We start from the raw sequence: 19065 nt of genomic DNA, 5'->3' as shown, positions 1-19065 counted from the left end.
TTACTACTACTACCGTAGTACTGTGGTAAGTGTTTGAGTATTTCCGATCTACGGGGCTAGCTATGATCCTTCTTATCATTTTCTTGACGGTATGTTTCTCAAGAATTGCGAACAAAAAGTAGAGACTGAGAAAAGAGCTCGAAAAAATAATATGCGTAAAAATTAATCCCAATTTTTTAATTTAATTATTAATTTATGGCTGCCAGCAACGGGAACGACCCCAATTTTGAGTAAGGTCTAGTCAAGTTACAGCGTGGGGACGCGCTGAACGTCGCGGAAAAATTAGCCTGCGCTGAATTTAGGTCGCCTGATCTCGAACGGTCGTCTTCAAGAGCCGCCGAAGAGCGTTCTATTGTGAGAGCGGCGTTCAAGAAACGCAATTGCGCACTACGTCGACGTCGCGTACATCCCGCCAACGTCTAACGAGTGTGAGCGCTCTTCTCTCTCGCTAAGCTGGTACTGTCTGATCTACGGAAGCGAATGTCTCCAGCCAGGCTCGAGATGATAATGTTTCTGAACTACAATCGTGACTTACGAAGTTTTGCAAATAATTGAATTTAATTTTCTCAGCTCACATCGATGTATTAATCCAAGTATTGCATTTTCGGGTATCCCTGAGTATGATGGTATGATCCGCAATGAGCCCGCCACTGGATTGACATTTATAGCAGTATTTTCATTGCCTTAACATGGTCACCGTTTTCAAACACGCAAGTAATCAGTTTGTTGTTTCCTTCTACTACATGTAGTGTTGTTCTTGAAATAAATGGACTTGGTTCTCACGATGTCATTTACGAGCGTAATTCTTTGACGACTACAGCTACTCGTGCCGACGTCTTCATAGTATAAATTCATCGCATAAATATCACATTGTCCACGACGAATTAACGGTAGAATTCAGAGTTCCCAAGGAGCGGCTCGTAGTTCTCCACAGATAGCATTGCGAGCAAACGTTTGTCAAGCGTCAAATAGATGGGGATCAGCTCTGCTGCAATAAACACGATGACGAGCAACATTGCCTGTGTCTACTCCACAACGTGCAACACCATCAGTCACCACAAAACACGAAACTTTGTCTCAAACTTTTGTATCGTACCGAGGCGTTTTCGCGGTGCACATTGAACCAACCCTGTTGTTCAGAGGATCAATGAAAATGTTCAAGATGTGATCTTCATTAACAAAATCGCAATATTGCTCAGGAGTTGTTGTTACCTTGGTGAATGTGAGCAGCGTCATAACACTGTACAAGATGCGTCCAAAGCTCCATGCCATAACAAGACGGCCCACCCGTTGAAGCCGAAGCTGTGCCGATTGCGACTTAAATGGAAATCCCGACAGTGACAGCGTCAAGTACAGCCACGTCGAGAAGATGATGATCGGGAGAAACAAATCTGCAGCTGCGACCAAGTAAAAAATCATCGCGGGGATCTGAACAGTCAACAGAATATCCAAAATGTCAACTTTAACAGCACCGAAGTATGTTAGGTCCACATACGAGACGTACAGGACTAAGGCGATCTTGCTTCTCGTGATCGAAGATCCCGTTCGTATCGTACAGGAACAGACTAGCATACAACACCAGCTGTGTCAAGTATAGTCCTCCGTTGAAGACTAAGTAGAAAATCATCCACTTGCGTCTAAACATTGCTGCGGAAAACCAATGACGCCGCGACTACAGGCGACAAAGCTGTTAGATTTTCTACCATCAACATTACAATCTCCGACAAGATCGTACCGACTGAAAAGCTTCAGCCCACACCAACACGAGCAGTAAGTAGGACGAAACGAAGAGGAAATCAGGCAAATTGAACAGCACAGCCACCACTTTGTTGTAGAAATCTAACTCCGCCTCAGCGTGGCTCCCTGCTGCGTCTCCTCCATCTGTGTCCTCGGCGTCTTCTCCGAAATGCGACGGCAACCCTCCACGCACCCACGGGTTAGCGCCCGAAATCCCAGTGGGGAGGTCTGCGGTCGCTTGGGAATCTAGGATGCATAGTGTAGAAAAGGTGGCTGACCGGAAGAAGGAGCCCAGGGCTAAGCTCAGAATCAGCAGTTGTACGGTGCTCCACGTCGTGTGCTGTAAGCGCTTGAGCACACCCCGCACTTCTAGGTACTTATTAACTGTCATGGCTGTGAGCAGGACATAGCACAGCGCCAGAAAGTAGCTGGACATTGCCAGGTTCGCGAGGAACAGCGGCATCTTGAGCAAGGTGAGTTGCAGCGTGAATCAGGCTGTGTCTCCAAAACAGGACTCGAACCCGCGACCTATAGCGTGACATTATCCAAATTTGAATCATGACAAAGTTAGACACTTATTCAAATCAATTTTGAATTGACTCTAAAATACTAAGTTGCCATTTTAAAAATCGGTAAGTTGCCATTTTTTGCCAAGTTAAACATGTTGAGCTTACAACTTTGTGCTATCACTTCAAGGTATACATGTCGGAATACAGTGTATCCTTACTCGCTACCAGCTCCATTGGTGTTAGAGTTTCGCTTGGCTTTAGCTTCATCCTCCTCAATAAACTTGATGTCGAAGCAGTTGCGTCCGGTGGGGTCTTTGTATTCGAGCCCCAAAGCGATGAACACATCCACTTCAGATTCGTAGATGACACTGTCTCCAAGTCGCACCTTGGTTCCGCTCACCCGCATCACCCGACTACACTCCACTAGCAGCGACAAGACGCTGTACGACCATGACCAAGTCATGGTCGTACAGAAATTCAGTAGTTGAAGTATTCAATTACATGTTTATATTCTAATACATTTGTATTTAATATAATACCAGAATACTATTCTTTGAAAAACGAATTTTAGAACGTTTTGTGTGATCGATGCAAAGACCCTTCCGCCTCGCGGGTCTCTTGCGAGACGAGACCGAGACGAAGAAGAGGGAATGGAAAAGCGTCGGCACTTTTATTCTCTTGACCAGGCATCTACAAATCTGGCATTTCAATCTATTTCTGGCATTCGCGCCATATCCTATTCTTAGAAAATGCCAGGTTTCATGAAGAAAACTGTTCTTCTCCGTCGTTGGATTGCAATACTGGCGGCTTCCAGATCAATCTCCACGGTGTTATGGCTGAGCAGGACGACAGAGGGAATGGCGAGTCCCCGTACCAGCTAATACAGGCTCGAATGTCTGGCAAACAGAAAGGTCGTTCAACCCCATTCCAAGATAGCCATCTTCTCGAATTCGGTCTCGCAGTCAGTGAGCGAAGTCCAACGAGCGGCTTCATACTGGCTGTTGCATGCCGCTTTTGCATGGCGTTTGGCAGGGAAGAGAAGGTGGGATCCAAGAGAAAAGTGATCCAGACTAACAAATTTTACAAGTATCCCTTCCGTTCTGAGGCGTACCGAAACCACCTTCTCTCTCAGCATCCTAGTACTGTAGAACATTTGTGCTTCCGGACAGACCAAATTGCATACAAAATGAAAAACCTTATAGGTAGGCAAGATTACGTTTATGTATGTATGCAGCTTGCACATCTATCAATTGATGCTGGATGGGTTACCATCTGATGCATCAAGACAGTGCTCCACAACATCGTCGTCGTCGCAAACTGTTACAGCGTCGTCAATCAACTGCAAACTCTCCATCTGCTCAATAACATCGTTTTCGGCAAATTCAGTCATAGCTCGTTTTGTATGCGGGTTAAACCCACTCTTGATAACAACTTCGCCTAACTGCTTCCATGCAGTCGTTGCCCAAGTCACTGCTTCTCGTCTTGAAGGAGGCTGAAGCTCGAATTTCCCATGGGAGCCGTCAGCGGAGTAATCATTCAATTGCTGCGATAAAAAGTTCACCCATTGCCTTCGTAAGCGCTGCTTAAGAGGACGGAACCACGAAATGTCTGCTGGTTGGCATACTGAAGTAAGTCCAGGGGGAACCTTAAGTAGATGAACGTTGAGCAACGTTGCATGCTTTTTGACTTCATCGGTCCAATGTGCCGAGAAGTCATCCCAAAGCAAAAGAATTGGTTCTGCTTCGTCTCTGCTGGCAAAATGGTAGTCCAGAAATGCGACAGAAAGGTTGGAGTTCCACCAAGCAGAGCTGTTGCCATAGATTTGCACACCAAGCTGTGTTTGAGCGTCCTTCATTGCTGGCCAAAGCTTATCGCCAAAGCCGTGCTGGGCGATGTAGTTATATGCAGCTTTCTCTGGGAGTTTTGAAGGCTCGGTTTTCACTACGTAGAATGTATCGTACTGCTTCCCCGTAGAATCAGCCAGGAACATACCGGTGAAGCGTTCCTTGTCCTTTCCTCCACACCTTACCCAGACTGTCTTTGCACCCTTCTTACTGATTGTTTGTTTCGGTAAATATTCGAATAATATCCCACTTTGGTCAGCATTGTAGACTTTATTGACACCAAGTTCACGCTTCGTGTCTTCCACTTCCTGCCAGAACGCCTGAGCGGCTTCTTCCATTGCGGCAGGAGATTTCTGCCCTTGGCGAGTTTTAGCTCGCAGTGAAAGTCCGTGACGCGAGAGGAATCCTTGCTGCCAGCTCCATCGTCCCTCGAAAATACCATCTGGCACGCCGATGTCTTTAGCGATCTGCAAAGCTTGTAGCTGCAGCATAAGTCTCGAGACAGGAACACCTTCACCCCGCATTGAGTTGACCCACTCCACTAAACCTTCTTCCGCGGTAGGAGACAAAGTTGTTGCTGTTCCTTTTTTTCTAGCCGACTTTAGATTCGCAGTGGCTGAGCACGCAACCATGGCTTCAATATGTGCCCTCGATTTCTCCCATTCATATATGCGCTTACGCTTGGACTCCCTTTTGGACGAAATAAGATGGCTGTAGAATTTGTCGAGAGTTTCTTGCATATTGTTGTCTTTTAAAAAGTCTATGACGGCTAGCTTCTTAGTGTAGCTTTCACATTCACGAGAGTATTGATTCGCCCGACGACCACGATCACATGGGGTTCTCTTCCTGCCGCGCGCCATGTTGAGGACCAGCGTTGAATCGGTTTTGCGCGCCCTCTCGATTTTTCTGCAACCCTTTATGAATAAAAATAGGCCTGTCCGTTTAAACAAATGGTCAATGGTGAGGTTTTTCTAATTTCTGTATCACTACGATTGGCCGATAATAGTGTCCTGATGTACAAAACGTCTGGATGCACAAATGTTCTACAGTAGGTGGGCACAGTACGAGCAGCTTTTATCTGAAGCAAAGCGTGTCTTCTTCGATGACGTGAAGCCATTTCGACCTACAATTCGATCATTTGCTAGCGAAAACCAAGCACCTATTGTTGTTTCAATTGATACACGTATTGTCGATGAAATAATTGAGCAGATATTGCTGGATGGTGACGAAAACAATTTTTCGTGGGAGCGAACTAAGAAAGCTGCATTCAAACGCGACGATTCTGGCACTCATTATGTGTTGACCATCAACAATCCTCTTCAGTTTCATTTAATAGTGGACTACTTAAGCTATGGAATGTCGTTTCGAATGGCGCTATCAGTATTAACAAATACAAAACAACGAACAGGATTGGTTTCTATTGGATCATGTTCTCCTGATCTTCCATCGAAGTACGCGCGGTTCGTTTGTGCGATGAACTTACAGAAGATTAAGCTGTTGCTTTGCGCCTCTTGGATATTATCAATTGCGCTTGACATGTCGACTCACATGTCAGTTTCCTATTTGGATACTAGGATCCGCCTATTTCACTGTGGACAAATTATCAATTTACACCTATTGGTTATTCCAATGTACGACAGTCATACCGGGGAAGCCATGTTCAACGCAATAATCCCCGTATTGAATGTGTTGTGCCCAGACTGGAAAGAAGTAATGCTGGGAGTGACAACTGACGGCGAACGGAAAATGACGGGTAGCAGCAAGGGAATAGCAGCTCGTTTTCAGAAAGTGTGCTCAAGTGGGTTCATGCGTGTCTGGTGTGGTCTCCACCAGTTGGATCCGGTACTCCAGAAAGCTTTTAAAACTGCAATAAAGGGTCAATTTCACAGTTCAATGACATCGACAATTGCATATCTACGCCGTCAAGCAAAACTGATACGAACTAAGAATTCGACCGCTCCTCTTCTTCAGGATACACGCTGGGAATCGATGCTCAAGTGCTGCACTTGGTTCCAAAGTAACCGCATAAAAATTGCAACGCATTTGGCAATGGAAAACCCAGCGTGCAAACCTCCTGATAAGTGGTGGCTGTGTTTGGCACTGATACAGTTACTTTCTAAGCGAGCTGTCATTACCTTTCGCAGTTTAGAAAGTTATACAGCTCTTGTTTCAGGGCAGGTTGAGGCATTAAAGCGGTTGTCCAGAGACTTGCTGTCTGTTTTCGGTGGTCGTGCAGTTTTAGATGCAGATCGCGTGAAGTTGGTTCAGCTAGAAAGTACCCATGTATTTTCCGACGACAGAACAATTCTAGTGAACCCAAATACCATTTTGGATTTACTTCTTGATGATGGAACCTTTACAATTCAGATTCTCGACTCACTTGGGCCAGATTCAGCTTTTGAATTGGTTAAGGACTTTGCTCTGGTAATTGCGAATTTGGTTGCTAGTGTGAACATCATTGAACCAGAACGGAGCAACAAAAATGAACCGTTGGAAGGGAACACTCCTCCGGCGCTACCACGCGACTTGATTAACCTGAAGGGGAGAGATATATCAGCTCTTATCAATTTACACCGTGATCGGTTGCATTCACGATGGAGTGAGGTGGAGACTGACATGATTAAGCAAGAGCATGCCGCTCTAGCCGACCTTTATGCTTCGCAAGCCGAATTTCGACGTCAAATCGACGAGGCATCATCGGAACTTAAGACCGTGACAACTTTCGAAGATGCTTGGAAGGATGTATGCGGGAGATTTCAGATGCTACATCGTTTTGCTGGAGGAATTGCGACTACATTTCCTGGTACATCTTCGGTTGAAAGCGATTTTTCTGTTCTGAAGTGGGAAAAAAACCTTTTAAGAAGCAGGCTGACGAATTTCTCCCTTGAAGGAGCCTTACACTCAAAACAGCACGATCTGCTTGAGAGTTTAACAGGCCTCGAGATCAATGAATAGTCTAGTAGCGCTCTAACAGACAAGAAATACGACACATTTAGATTAAGAAGATCTCCCCGATGTACTTTAATACTACTTTTAGTATGGTGCCAGGTTGGTGCCATTTCCTGTGTCGTCGGAATGCCAGATTCAGGTCAAATCAGTCAAATTGGGCAAATGCCAGATTTGTAGATGCCTGGACATGACGCGTGAATTGGTCTTTAATAGGACGGTTTGGCGTAAATCATAGTGTAATCTCCCCGTTTTAGCAGAAATCTGCAACATTTGGTTCTCTATGCGACATGAGAGTAGACTAATCCAATTTCAGTTTTGGAGAAAATTTAAGAAATTAAATACCGGTACTTCTCATGGTGGCTAATTCTCAGCCTCGACCAACCAGTTTTCTGCCGTTTTTTTGAGACGAGCTTTCGAGACCGAGACGAAGAAGAGAAGCGTCGGCGCTCTTATTCTCTTTTTGCGACATGACGCGTGAATTGGTCTTTAATAGGACGTTTTGGCGTACATCATAGTGTAATCTCCCCGGTTTAGCAGAAATCTGCAACATTTGGTTCTCTATGCGACATGAGAGTAGACTAATCCAATTTCAGTTTTGGAGAAAATTTAAGAAATTAAAATCCTGGTACTTCTCATGGTGGCTAATTCTCAGCCTCGACCAACCAGATTTCTGCTAGGTAATTCCGCCTGTTGTTCGGGGAGCATCGCTCGGATTAGGAACGATCATAGCACTTGGGCAACGTGAGGAGCTCGAAATAGAGCCTGCAACTGGGCTTCCAACGCTGCTCGCTGCAGCGCTTGCCCATGACGAAGAGCCACCATGGCCTGGTGATGATCTGCGTGCAGCCCTCCAAGCTGCACCCGGACCACATCCGGAGGTATTTGATGACCAGATAGCACAGCGGAGGTGGCGATGAGTTCCCGACGATTTTTTGCCTGCATTGATTCATTGCACGACGGAATTGGTGCTGAAGTTCTTGACGCCGAGTGCGGATATTTTGAGCGCGCTGTCGATCCATGCGCTCAACGGTCTCTAGCGCTACCCGGCGACCTTCTTCGAGCTGAGTTGCGTACGCTGCGTATACAACAAAGAGGTCATCACCGCGGAGCCGATATACTGCGTACTCAAAGGGCTCAGAGAATACGGTGCGATCGCGCGGCATCGGGACTGGACCGCTTGCATGGTAGCGGAGTCGTAGCTCTGCTCGCTTCAAAGCGTTGCGTAAGCCGTGTTCAAGCTGATTGGGCAGCCTTCGGCTATGTGGAAGTCCCGCAAAAGCGACGGCGAGCATGGGATTGAGCCCCGCCTCAGGGACGCCTCGGCCTGTTGTAACCTCCCGAATCACCTGGTTCCCCCGAGCAATTGCCTCCTGAGTTGTGTACCCCCACTTGGACGCGTAGGAATACTTATAGAGCCCCACTTCTTCGGGTCGAATGCGGAAGTACCGCCCAGTGTCTGTCGGCACCAGATTACCTCCTCCAGTACGCTCAGTTAGAGGAGCGAGGCGGAGCAGATAGGGAATAAAACAATGAAGTAGCCTGGGGTCCAAATCTTCTCCTTCCTGAGGCCACAGGAGGGCGTTTGGGCGGATGACTACGATGCGAGTGTGGAGTTGAGCCCTTGTTTCTGCATCTGCGTCCATGGTGAGCTGAAAAATGGTTTGTAGTCATTCCTCCTCCTTAACTTACAATGACCCAGGCAAGTTGCATTCATTTACCGGGGCTATTTTATGTAATGTACAGGACAGGAAATTTCGTTGTTGACGCCAGGAAAATCGAAACATCTACTGCAACAAAGAAAATAAAGTGTTTGATTTGTTCTTTAATTTCCCCATCTGCAGCGCCGCATATATGGTGCAATCAGCACCACATACATGTACATGGTGCAATCAAGATCATTCGAAAGAACAAGCCTCTAACAGTACATGCAGATCATTTCATTTTCCATTCCGCCGACTATCCCTCCAATCGACTATGGACGATACCATCCAAGGACTCTGCTCACCTCCAGACATGGTGAATCGCGTTGCCCAAGCCGAAATCCCTGAACAGGTCTGTGTCCTGGGGCAGTCTAACGCTACATCCGATGTGTGCACCGCGGGTCAAACTGAAGCTGCAGCCGATGCGAGCGATGCTTGGCGTCGAGGGCCACCACTGCACTATGATGCAAGAAAAGATCCTCCACTAGATCGACTATTTTCTGCCACGAGCCATGAAATTGCGAAACTTGTGGAAGTTCGCAAGGTATGTGGCAGCTTTTGCACCGCCTCCTGGGGAGCGGCTGCAAACGTATGATGCTGTCGGAGCTCGCTGCTTCAAATGCCACCAGACGTTCCTTATCGGGACAGAAATTGGTACCCACGAGAGACTAAGGAATGCCAATTTCTACACCCATATGAGGAAGGGGCATTCAGAACTCGAAGCTCCTGACACGTCAACACCTAAGCCGCCTTTACTTGAGTGTACTGCGGCGGCGTCAGCTCCGCCGACGGTGAAATCACAAATTTCTTCGACGTCGACGATACCCACCAAGGCTAAGCGGAAACGTCATGGCCCATTAACGCCTTCTACAGCAGACGGAGACGGTTTGTCTACAGACTCGACGTGAAATTCTGCGGTCGCCTGTATCACGCATCAACGTGCTGCAGCCGTGAATCAGGCTGTGTTCCCTTATCGAATTTAAATCATGACAAAGCTAGACACTTAATCGTATCATTTTTTAATTTATTCTAAAATGCTAAGTTGCCATTTTAAAAATCGGTAAGTTGCCATTTTTTGCCAAGTTAAACATGTTGAGCTTACAACTTTGTGCTATCACTTCAAGGTATACATGTCGGAATACACTGTCTCCTTACTCGCTACCAGCTCCATTGGTGTTAGAGTTTCGCTTGGCTTTAGCTTCATCCTCCTCAATAAACTCGATGTCGAAGCAGTTGCGTTCGGTGGGGTGTTTGTATTCGAGCCCCAAAGCGATGAACACATCCACTTCAGATTCGCAGATGACGCTGTCTCCAAGTCGCACCTTGGTTCCGTTCACCCGCATCACGCGAGTGAGTGCACGGTCAGATAGACTCCAACCATTCTTGTTCGCAAACAGTCTCATGCTTCGATTGAAGTGGTCACTGCCCGTGAAATACAGCATTGCGAAGCCAAAAAAGTGTCGCGGGTAGATCTTGATATCCAAGCGGCGATACGGTAGATCCTGTTGTCAGCAGCACACTAACACTCAGCAGAAATTCGTAGTGATGTACTGCCAATTGAGATAAACCTTGGAGACGCGGCAAACGCCCATGTAGGTATCACAGCCGCCAGTTTTTTGCTTTTGATAGTGCGTCAGATCGTCTGGTGGCAAACCAAAAATGAGGAAACTGAACCAAAGTAATTCATAGAAAGCGTACCAGTAAGAAACCCCGACGCATGGAGGCGTTTGAGCAATTCAGGCATGATAGCACATGCGTCAGCGTCTGGATCTGTGATAAGAACGTCACAATCGCCGGACGAAAGCTTGCCGCGGCGATACGAGCCGCAGGCCAGAGCGATGGCATTCGGAATCATTTTGTGAACTTCATCCACAACGGTTTGCTCTATCTGGTGTACTTCAGCTCTGACCGATCATTACATAATCAGGCATCACAAGTTTTTTTTTGTAAACGTGTTTCGGCAGCCAATTCAACATACCTTGGAATCTTGGTGAGAAAGTCTTCATAGTGCTTCACTCCAATTTGTTGCTGTGCTGTCAGCACCGCTGCAGCTTCAGGCTTTCGTAATTCTGTCACTGATTTGTATCCTTGACCATAAAGTTTCGCTGCCGTCGCAGGGCCAACACCCCAGATTCGAGCAATTTCAACCAAGGCACGTAATCTGGGATTGCTCTTCTTGGCATCGAGCTTGGCCAGACGACCAGTCTCGAGGATTTCAATGACTTTATCTCGCAAACGTCCCTTCACCCAGTGCATATCCTTGAAATCCTTCACACTGCAAACGCGACGGCGCATGGCTTTCAGACTCGACACCACTTTCTGCATTGCAAAAATCACTTAATCTCGAGCTCCAGAAATTGTACGCGGTAGCTACAATTTACCTTATACATGTACTGCCGCCAGACATCCCGTTCAACGTCAAGGAACTCCATCATTTCCTCCAATGGATCGGTCAAATGAGCATTAAGATTCTGCTGGACCGCTGTGTATACAAATTGCAGACCTTTAGTGGAAGCGAGTGCGATTTAATCGTAGAGGACAGCGTACCTGACGATTGTTGGCAAATGAAGCCTTCGCCTTTGACTTTCTTCGAACCTGGTACCGCTGACTCGGTAATTGGGCGAAAATCGGGGTTGTTCTTGTAGAAAATGGGTGTGCGCTCCTCGACCAGCTTGCGGTTCTTCTCGCTTAACTCAGCTTGTTGCTCGCGAACCTCTTCACTGTTGATTTCAACGGGTGGTGCGCGTACAATTTGTCGCGTGCCTGAGTTCTCCGAATCCGAGCCTTCGTCACTGTCACTGTTATCTTTTTGCGCTTGCTTCTCCTCCAACTGTTGTGCCACCTCTTCGCAATGCTGTTCGTGTCGTGCTGCTTCCTCCTGAGCGTGCTGCTGCTCGGCCCATGTCAACATCGAGCCTGCAGCAGGAATTTTTTTTTCCTGCCGTAAATATACTAGCCATTCTGGCGTGTAGACATCGATGTTAGGAGGAGGGAACTTATCAATATGCAAGAACTCCGCCGCCTTTTCTTGTGTCAGCTGAGCACTTGCAACAACCAAACCTACTTCATCCCACTTCACTACATCCACGCCACCTGTCCTTGATTTCGTCTTCATAGATTCCATCACACTGCCACCAAGTTTTTCGACCAAACCTTGCAGAATTTCGATTCGTTTGCGACCCATATCGGGCCCGAATGGGACCAACAAGACCCGTTTGTCATGCAATAGCAGAGTGCTAGGATCCACAGAGGTTTTTGCAGCGCCACTCTTCGACTTCTTGGCAGCTGGACCTTTGGGCTTCCGCTCCGGAGGCCGTTTTTCAAGTTGCAGGGCACCAATCGTCTTCAGGTCGCGCATTTCCGTCCCAGCTTCTGTGGCTTCAGTTGGACGGCCAACCGATTGTAGTTGCGTTGGCAAACGCTCTTTCTCAGTAATGGCAAATGACTTTGTTGCTTCGCGCCGCGTCCCGTTCGAACCTGCGGTCGTTTGAGAAATGAGAGTTGATTTCGGTCGACGTCTCGGTGGACGTAGCAGTTCCTCGATCTGGGCGAAGAACTCGCGCTTCTGCTGCGCGGAGAGTAGCTCCATGGCTTCGCCACCAAGCGTTTGATAAGTGGAATTGGATTAGCTGAAGTGTTCAAAGACATGGCCGACAATAGTTAGGCAATAACGGTCGTTTACGAAATGAGAAAGTGTTTTGATTGATTTTTTATGATGTGGTTGCATTTCTTAGGTAGTAAGGTACCTCTAAAGTCTCACCGTTATTCTTCACATTGTTGGAATCACGCTGACTGCCCGTTATGGGTCAGCCGCTCCTGCTCTACGTAGCGCCAATCTTCTGTATCTCCATCTTTGGCGCTGTCTCGAAAATGTTGTCGGTGTACTTCTTGCCGTCTTCCTTCCACGTTATACTGACTTCGGAGTCAGCTCAGATGCAACCGTAGCGGTGGTTGGAGTGATCTGCGCTAGCGTCTTCATAACCGCGAGCGCTGTGTTCTTCTTCGCATCTGACTGTTGTGCGAAGCCTTGAGCCATCGACGACGAAAAGTGTGAAAAACGGGAAGAAGATAACCGCGCGAGGCAACTGGTCCACGAAGCGGTGACTTGTATGCGCCAAGCGAAGGTTGGTAGTCCAAAGAATGGCAACCAGTGTGATCACAATACCGTATACAAGGATCGCGAAGCCCTTGGTCATAGCCAATAGTAAAATTGCTCCCAATCGGAACACAAACTGCCCTACGAGAAACACGAAAGCTAAGAACTTCATGCCACTGCCGTCTTCTTTTGCCACGTACGCCGCTGTGCCGCGCGTCAGCGTAATAAATGTCGAGAAGACTGTGAATAGGTCGATAAACTTCCACTTGCGGTAATGAATAGTAGCATTTGCCTGTAGTACGAACAGCGAAATATCACGCACTATAGCCTGAATGAACGTTGCGTACAGTAGTCCGCTTTGAAGCTGCTTGACATGCCCACTAACGTCTCGACTCGTCGCTTCAGTTACAGTGTGTCCACCCACTGTGTGTGTCCGTGAATCGCCTGCATTGTTGATTGGGTCAGCGTCGTCTTGTGCACGTTTATCCTCTCGTTCACCTTTAATACTTGCAACAGCCGAGTAGAGGGTCTCGACGAATACGCGCATTTGAAATAACCCAAGGCAGAAGCCCAGCGCCTTGTTGATCAGCGAGTTGCTGGAGAAGCGATCCGGGTACAGCTTATCTATACCAATCCCCACAATTCCCATGACAATGCCATTCGCAACAAGGAACACGATGGACAGAATGTACTCCTCGACCCAGTTGCGGTTGATGTACTCGTAGTTGAGAATCACGTCCGTCACCACCGTCGACAGCTCGTATGCTGCGCTCGCGACTTCGAAGACAGCGCCAAGAAACATTGCTTACACTTCGGAAAAATATCAAGTCCCACGCGACGAATTCACTTCACTGCCTAATAAGGACGAGCTGCCCGTAACCATGCTGCTGATACAGACACTTTGCTCACTTTTGGTCAAGCTGGGTTCAGCACATTTCATTGGTCAAAGCCCATCGACCATCACTCTTTGTAGTCAAGTGCAAATTACCGCACTTGTCAAAATGGCATCAGTAGAGGATGCCGCGTTGGACCAGAGCGCGGCGCTAGGGCTGTCGTTCACGGCGCTGTGCTCGGTGCTGAAGGCCGTAGAGGCCACACGCAAGAACGATTCCAAGCTGGATATGTTGTTCAGCTCCAGCCTGCGTGCCCAGGTGGGCGGAGGCGACCTGTACCCTCTCATCCGCCTTGTGCTGCCTCAATTAGACCGCGAGCGCACGTACATGCTGAAAGAGAAGAAGATTGCCAAGATCTACATCGACGTACTAGGACTAGCGCCTATTAGTAAGGACGCGCAAAAGCTTGAGCACTTTAACGACCCCAAGATCGTGGACAGCAAGTCCGTGGGCGACTTTGCCGCTGTTTTATTCGACGTTGTGCTGTACCAGAGCGCAAGGACAAAATCCAAGACTCACCACACCTTGGAAGATGTCAACACGCTACTTGACCGATTAGTACAGGCGGACAACAATGCAGCGAGGAAGAAAGTGTTCATGAAGCTCGCGACGGAATATTCTGCTGATGAGCAAAAGTGGATCATCCGAGTGATCCTGAAAGACCTCAAGATCGGACTGAGACACGAGCGTGTGCTAAAGTTTATTCATCCAGACGCAATGGAGATGTATAACCATACAAACGACTTGCATAAGGTGTGCAAGGAGCTACGGAACTCTGCTGTGCGGTATGTTCCTCAGCTCGAGCCGTTCCAAGTCTTCACGCCGATGCTGGCGAAACGAGTGAATTTTGGAGAATGTATCAGCGCGATCAATGCCGACGCATTTGTCATGGAGCCAAAGCTGGATGGAGAGAGAATTACTTGTCATGTGCAGGGAAAAGAAGTGCAGTTTATATCGAGGAACGGAATTAACTACACTGAGAATTATGCACCTTCGATTAAGCCACACGTGCTGTCGCAACTGGAGCCTGGAATCGATTGCATTTTGGATGGGGAGATGATGGTGTGGGACAATACGGAGTATCGACTTCGGGAGTTTGGACTTTTGAAGAATACCGCCAATGCAGTGCGCAAAGGAGAAGCAACGAACCGATGGCTGTGCTACGTGGTGTGGGATGTGGTTTATGTTGGTGGAGGACCGAAAGCCGAACAGTTAATTCGTGAGGTTTTCAAAGATCCTGGTGAAATTAGTGCTGTTATGGGTCTACCGCTCCATGCACGACGCAAGTTACTGCTCCGTATTCTTAAGCCATTAGACCACCGTATTATCATTATTGAGCAGAAGCTCGTTAATGACAAATCTGCAAAGGAACGACATGAAAAGGTTATGGCAGAAGTTGATCAGCAGGTATCAAACGGAGGTGAGGGAGTGATTATGAAAGACTTAAATGCTCATTATATGTGTGGTGAAAGCAGCAGAAAGGCAAAGAAATGGTTGAAGCTGAAGCCAGATTATGCGGGCATGACAACCGACTTGGATGTTATAATTGTCGGCGGATTTTACGGGACTGGAAGACGCCGCAGTGGCAACGTATCTGTATTTCTGCTTGGTGTTTTGGCACATTCGTTAGATGAGAAGAAGGCGGCAGAAGCGACCAAGCCAGGTGCTGCATGCCCAGTGGTGTACACGTTCGCAAAAGTTGGCACCGGATACAATTTGGAAGAGCTGGAGCAAATGCGCCAAGAACTGGAGCCATACTGGCAGCCATGGGACGACGACAATGTTCCGTCGCATTTGAACGGCTGGAAACCGCAAAAGAGCGACCTGAGACCGGATGTATGGATCGATCCTCGGCACTCCAAGATCCTCGAAGTGTACGGGTTTGAGTTGTCATTCACGACACTTTACCAGACAGGACTCACCATTCGATTCCCTCGTTGCAAGGCAATCCGCAACGATAAGGAATGGTATCAGTGTATTGATCTTCAGGATTTAAATGCGGCACGTGGGAGCTTATCTACCAAGCGGGCTTCAGAAGTAGCTTTGGGACAGAAGAGTGCTACGAAACGCATTAAGAAGCGCCAGACCGTCTCAGCTCGGCGTCCAAATGGCGTCCTCCAAGATTACTCCAGGGCGGACTTGGAGGGAATTGAGCAAGAGCGAAACGTGTTCGAAGGAATGGAGTTCTGCGTGCTGCCTGGAAAGTATCAAAAGCCCCCACAAGATCTTGCATCCTCGTTTCCAGACGGGATTTTCGAAAAGAATGCTATGCAATTGTCGAAACAAACGGTCGAAAAGCTGCTGCACTCGTTCGGGGGTGCCATTGTGCAGAATCCGATAGCCGGGTCCACGCACTATGTTGTTGCCGCTGGAGATTCTGGTTTCAAGGTTGTGAATTTGAAGAAGCAGGGGCTGTTCAACGTCGTGCACATCAGATGGGTATTCAATTGTATAGTAGCCTCTCGGTTGGTGTCTCTGAAGGCGGGTGATTTTATTTCTGCTACCGACTTACAACGGCAGCTTCTGGCGAAGGAATATGACCGATACGGAGACCATTTCACGGAACACGTCACTCCGGACGATCTTCGACGTATTCTACAGGAGCTATCGAGTGCTAGTGAGCGTAAGCACACAAGTTTACCTTGGCAGTTCAAGCTGAAAGAACTGGAGATGGAAGAAGCGGAAGCGATGGATAGCGCGTTCACGTTCTTGGCCCATTGCGTCGTGTACTTCCACAACAGCTCTTCTTCAGAAGATAAAGACATTGACGTTCTCGCCATGGGGCAGATGAAGTTAATCGAGCAGCAGCTTAAATTATATGGAGGAGTCGTTGCACGCGAGATCGATTCTTCAGCCACACATGTCGTTGCCGATCCAGCGCAAGTGGAGCAACTGGCTCCCGCCATCAGGAACTTACGCCACCAAGGCTTGCCGGAGCCTCGTGTCGTCACGAAGGAATGGGTTCAGGAATGCGTTGAACAGCGCACACAAGTACCTGACAACAATTTTGTTGTGCATGTGTAGGCCCAACAACATTTAATTTATTTCGCATCCGTCTACATGTAGCCTGCTCGCGCCAATTGAAAGCGAGTTTCCTGTTGTTATATCAGCAAGAATTCTCGGTTTTTACTGGAAATGAGATGCATCAGCGCACCAGTCAAAGTCGCCGAAGTAAAAGCTGTTTTCTTCCTCGTCCGACACAGTACACTGTGGTTCCCGCTCTTCATACACAAGGTGGCCTTCGACTTGTTGCGACGTGAACTGGTCTTCAAAGTTGGACGTGTCCAACTCGCTGGCCAACGTTGGGACGATCGGTGGAGCTACCTGCTTCGTCTCGAGACGGTGCCAGCTTATATTAGCGAAGAACGGATGATCAAAGATCTCCTGCATTCCGTTCGAGCCATTACCCAGACGCTGGTTCGCATCCTTATGCAGTAGTCCGGAGATAAAGTCGCAGAGATCAGGCGAGAAGTGGGTCGGGAAGCTAGGTTCGTCCTCTCCAATCTTTCGGAACAGCGAAGCACGGTCGCGTGGCGAGTAGAACGGCGGATAACCCGTCAGCAACTCGTACACGACGCAGCCGAAGCTCCAGAGGTCAGCAGCCAGACCGTAGCCATCGCCACGCACCACCTCAGGTGCGATATAGTCTGCTGACCCGCAGAAACTCTTGCAGCTTTGCTCCGACCGGGTCATCCGCTCGCGTGCAAAGCCAAAGTCAGCTAGACGTACGAAACCCGCCTCGTCCAGCAAGATGTTCTCAGGCTTAAGATCACGGTACAAGATGCCACGTTCGTGCAGGTAACGCAACGCTAATGCGATGGAGGCGGCGTAGAACAGCACATGGTCTTCTGGAAGGCGGTTCTTGGCGAATTTCTCGAGCAGGAAGTACATGTCGCCCCCAGGACAATATTCGAGCACAAAGTTGAGAGCGTCCGGAGTCTCGAACGAGCAGTACATCTTGGTAATGAAAGGATGACTCACCGAGCAGAGAACCTTCTTCTCCGTCAGTAGCCGCCGAGCTTCACGCGTGGCATTCCTGTCGCCATCGAGACCGTTGATACAGCTGAGTTTCGACTTGTACACGACCTTGACCGCGAAAAGACGATTGGGACAAGCTCGCAAGCGACACAGCAGCACTGTACCGTACGACCCCGAGCCAATGATGCGGACGATGTCGAACACGTACCGTGTCAGATCACGTCCTTCTTCCTCTGACTCTTCTTCGACGGTCTGTGCGAGCTCCAGTAGCTCCTCGATCGAGTGTCTGAGATGGTTCGTCTCTGCATCCGACAGCAGCGTACTCGAAGACGACGACGCTGAGATCGTCAGGCATGATGCTACTGGCTTGAGACTGCTGTACGAACAGTCCCAGTCATTAGTGCCACTCGACGCCTTGGTATCTGCCTCTGAAGGCACTGTACTTGACGACGATGACACTCCGGACGGAGGCTTGAGGCAACTGTAGGAACAGTCCCAGTCGTTGTTGCCACTCGTGGGCTTTTTGTTGCCCTTGAGGGAATTGCCACCGTTCTTCATGGCGTCCTCGAGCGACACCTTGGCGAAGGAACTGGCCAGAAGCTGAGCGAACGTCCACGTCTTGACGTTGCCCCACTTCTTGTAGTCCAGCGCCTTGGGGCTCTTGCTCTTGCTGGGCTTGCTATCCGATGTCCGGGCCCCCGAGTTGTTCTTGAGTGGCGGGAAGATCGGCGCCATCTGGGCCCTTGATGCGTCTCCACCTTACACGACGACAGCTGCTTCGCTCCTCCTGGCCGCGTCTGCGTCCGAGTCCACTGCTTCTTCCTGGATAGAGCTCTGGACAACGCAAAGCATCGAATGGGGCGCTGGGCTCCGGTCTGGTGTGCTGCAATCGATCGGGCTCTCGGGCTGGGGGAGGCTGTTGCAGGTGGCTGCTTTTTCGCTCTTGGCCCACCGAACAGATGTCAAAGTGGCGAGTGACTGGACGAGCCGCGCAGTTATTTTCCCGTGAATGCGCAATTTTAGACCGGCGGTTTTAGGAGCGGAAGAAGATCGACCGTAAAATTTTACTTCAGTAGCTGTTTTGTTTTGGCAGCCGTTTTGAAACGCTGGAGAATCTTTACTTTTTGAAGCGCCCTGCTGGGAGTGAGCTAGGAATGTCCTTAAGACAGGCTTACTAACGTTAGTACTGTACAGTGTACATGTAGGAAGAGGTTCTTCCTGCTTCAGTAGAGCAGGTGACCCTCCTCCGACAGGTGAGCGCAACATTTTCGGGGAATAAACCAGTCATGCTTCTTGTCCGAGCAATCATAGCGTCGCAGATCATGAGCCGCAAGGAAGACCATCCTCAGCAAAAATGTC

At 48.6% G+C, this 19065-nt stretch overlaps 7 protein-coding genes across 7 annotated transcripts; 1 reads left to right on the top strand and 6 right to left on the bottom strand.

Moving 5' to 3' along the window:
- Window positions 1-884: 884 nt before the first annotated feature.
- On the bottom strand, window positions 885-2223 carry PITG_03519 (uncharacterized protein; the record flags this gene model as incomplete). Its single annotated transcript, XM_002906540.1, has 5 exons — window positions 885-1025; window positions 1097-1129; window positions 1213-1428; window positions 1505-1672; window positions 1736-2223. 5 exons carry the CDS (start codon window positions 2198-2200, stop codon window positions 885-887), a joined length of 1023 nt encoding a protein of 340 aa, XP_002906586.1.
- A 237-nt stretch (window positions 2224-2460) lies between these two features.
- PITG_03518 (uncharacterized protein) lies at window positions 2461-2709 on the bottom strand (the record flags this gene model as incomplete). The annotated part of the gene is made up of 1 exon (XM_002906539.1): window positions 2461-2709. The coding sequence occupies one exon, from the start codon at window positions 2707-2709 to the stop codon at window positions 2461-2463; it is 249 nt and encodes an 82-aa protein (XP_002906585.1).
- A 5043-nt stretch (window positions 2710-7752) lies between these two features.
- Window positions 7753-8682, bottom strand: PITG_03517 (uncharacterized protein; the record flags this gene model as incomplete). Its single annotated transcript, XM_002906538.1, has 1 exon — window positions 7753-8682. The coding sequence occupies one exon, from the start codon at window positions 8680-8682 to the stop codon at window positions 7753-7755; it is 930 nt and encodes a 309-aa protein (XP_002906584.1).
- Window positions 8683-10338: 1656 nt separating this feature from the next.
- On the bottom strand, window positions 10339-12097 carry PITG_03516 (DNA polymerase lambda-like protein; the record flags this gene model as incomplete). Its single annotated transcript, XM_002906537.1, has 6 exons — window positions 10339-10381; window positions 10449-10643; window positions 10718-11058; window positions 11121-11221; window positions 11287-11802; window positions 11875-12097. The coding sequence occupies 6 exons, from the start codon at window positions 12095-12097 to the stop codon at window positions 10339-10341; spliced, it is 1419 nt and encodes a 472-aa protein (XP_002906583.1).
- Window positions 12098-12931: 834 nt separating this feature from the next.
- Window positions 12932-13637, bottom strand: PITG_03515 (uncharacterized protein; the record flags this gene model as incomplete). Its single annotated transcript, XM_002906536.1, has 4 exons — window positions 12932-12971; window positions 13036-13202; window positions 13245-13279; window positions 13343-13637. The coding sequence occupies 4 exons, from the start codon at window positions 13635-13637 to the stop codon at window positions 12932-12934; spliced, it is 537 nt and encodes a 178-aa protein (XP_002906582.1).
- A 199-nt stretch (window positions 13638-13836) lies between these two features.
- On the top strand, window positions 13837-16752 carry PITG_03514 (DNA ligase, putative; the record flags this gene model as incomplete). The annotated part of the gene is made up of 1 exon (XM_002906535.1): window positions 13837-16752. One exon carries the CDS (start codon window positions 13837-13839, stop codon window positions 16750-16752), a length of 2916 nt encoding a protein of 971 aa, XP_002906581.1.
- Window positions 16753-16854: 102 nt separating this feature from the next.
- On the bottom strand, window positions 16855-18441 carry PITG_03513 (protein kinase, putative; the record flags this gene model as incomplete). Its single annotated transcript, XM_002906534.1, has 1 exon — window positions 16855-18441. The coding sequence occupies one exon, from the start codon at window positions 18439-18441 to the stop codon at window positions 16855-16857; it is 1587 nt and encodes a 528-aa protein (XP_002906580.1).
- Between the last annotated feature and the right edge of the window lie 624 nt (window positions 18442-19065).

This window comes from Phytophthora infestans, genomic scaffold (assembly GCF_000142945.1).
Source record: "Phytophthora infestans T30-4 supercont1.4 genomic scaffold, whole genome shotgun sequence".
Lineage (NCBI taxonomy): Eukaryota > Oomycota > Peronosporomycetes > Peronosporales > Peronosporaceae > Phytophthora > Phytophthora infestans.
This window is presented reverse-complemented; position numbering and strand designations above follow the sequence as displayed.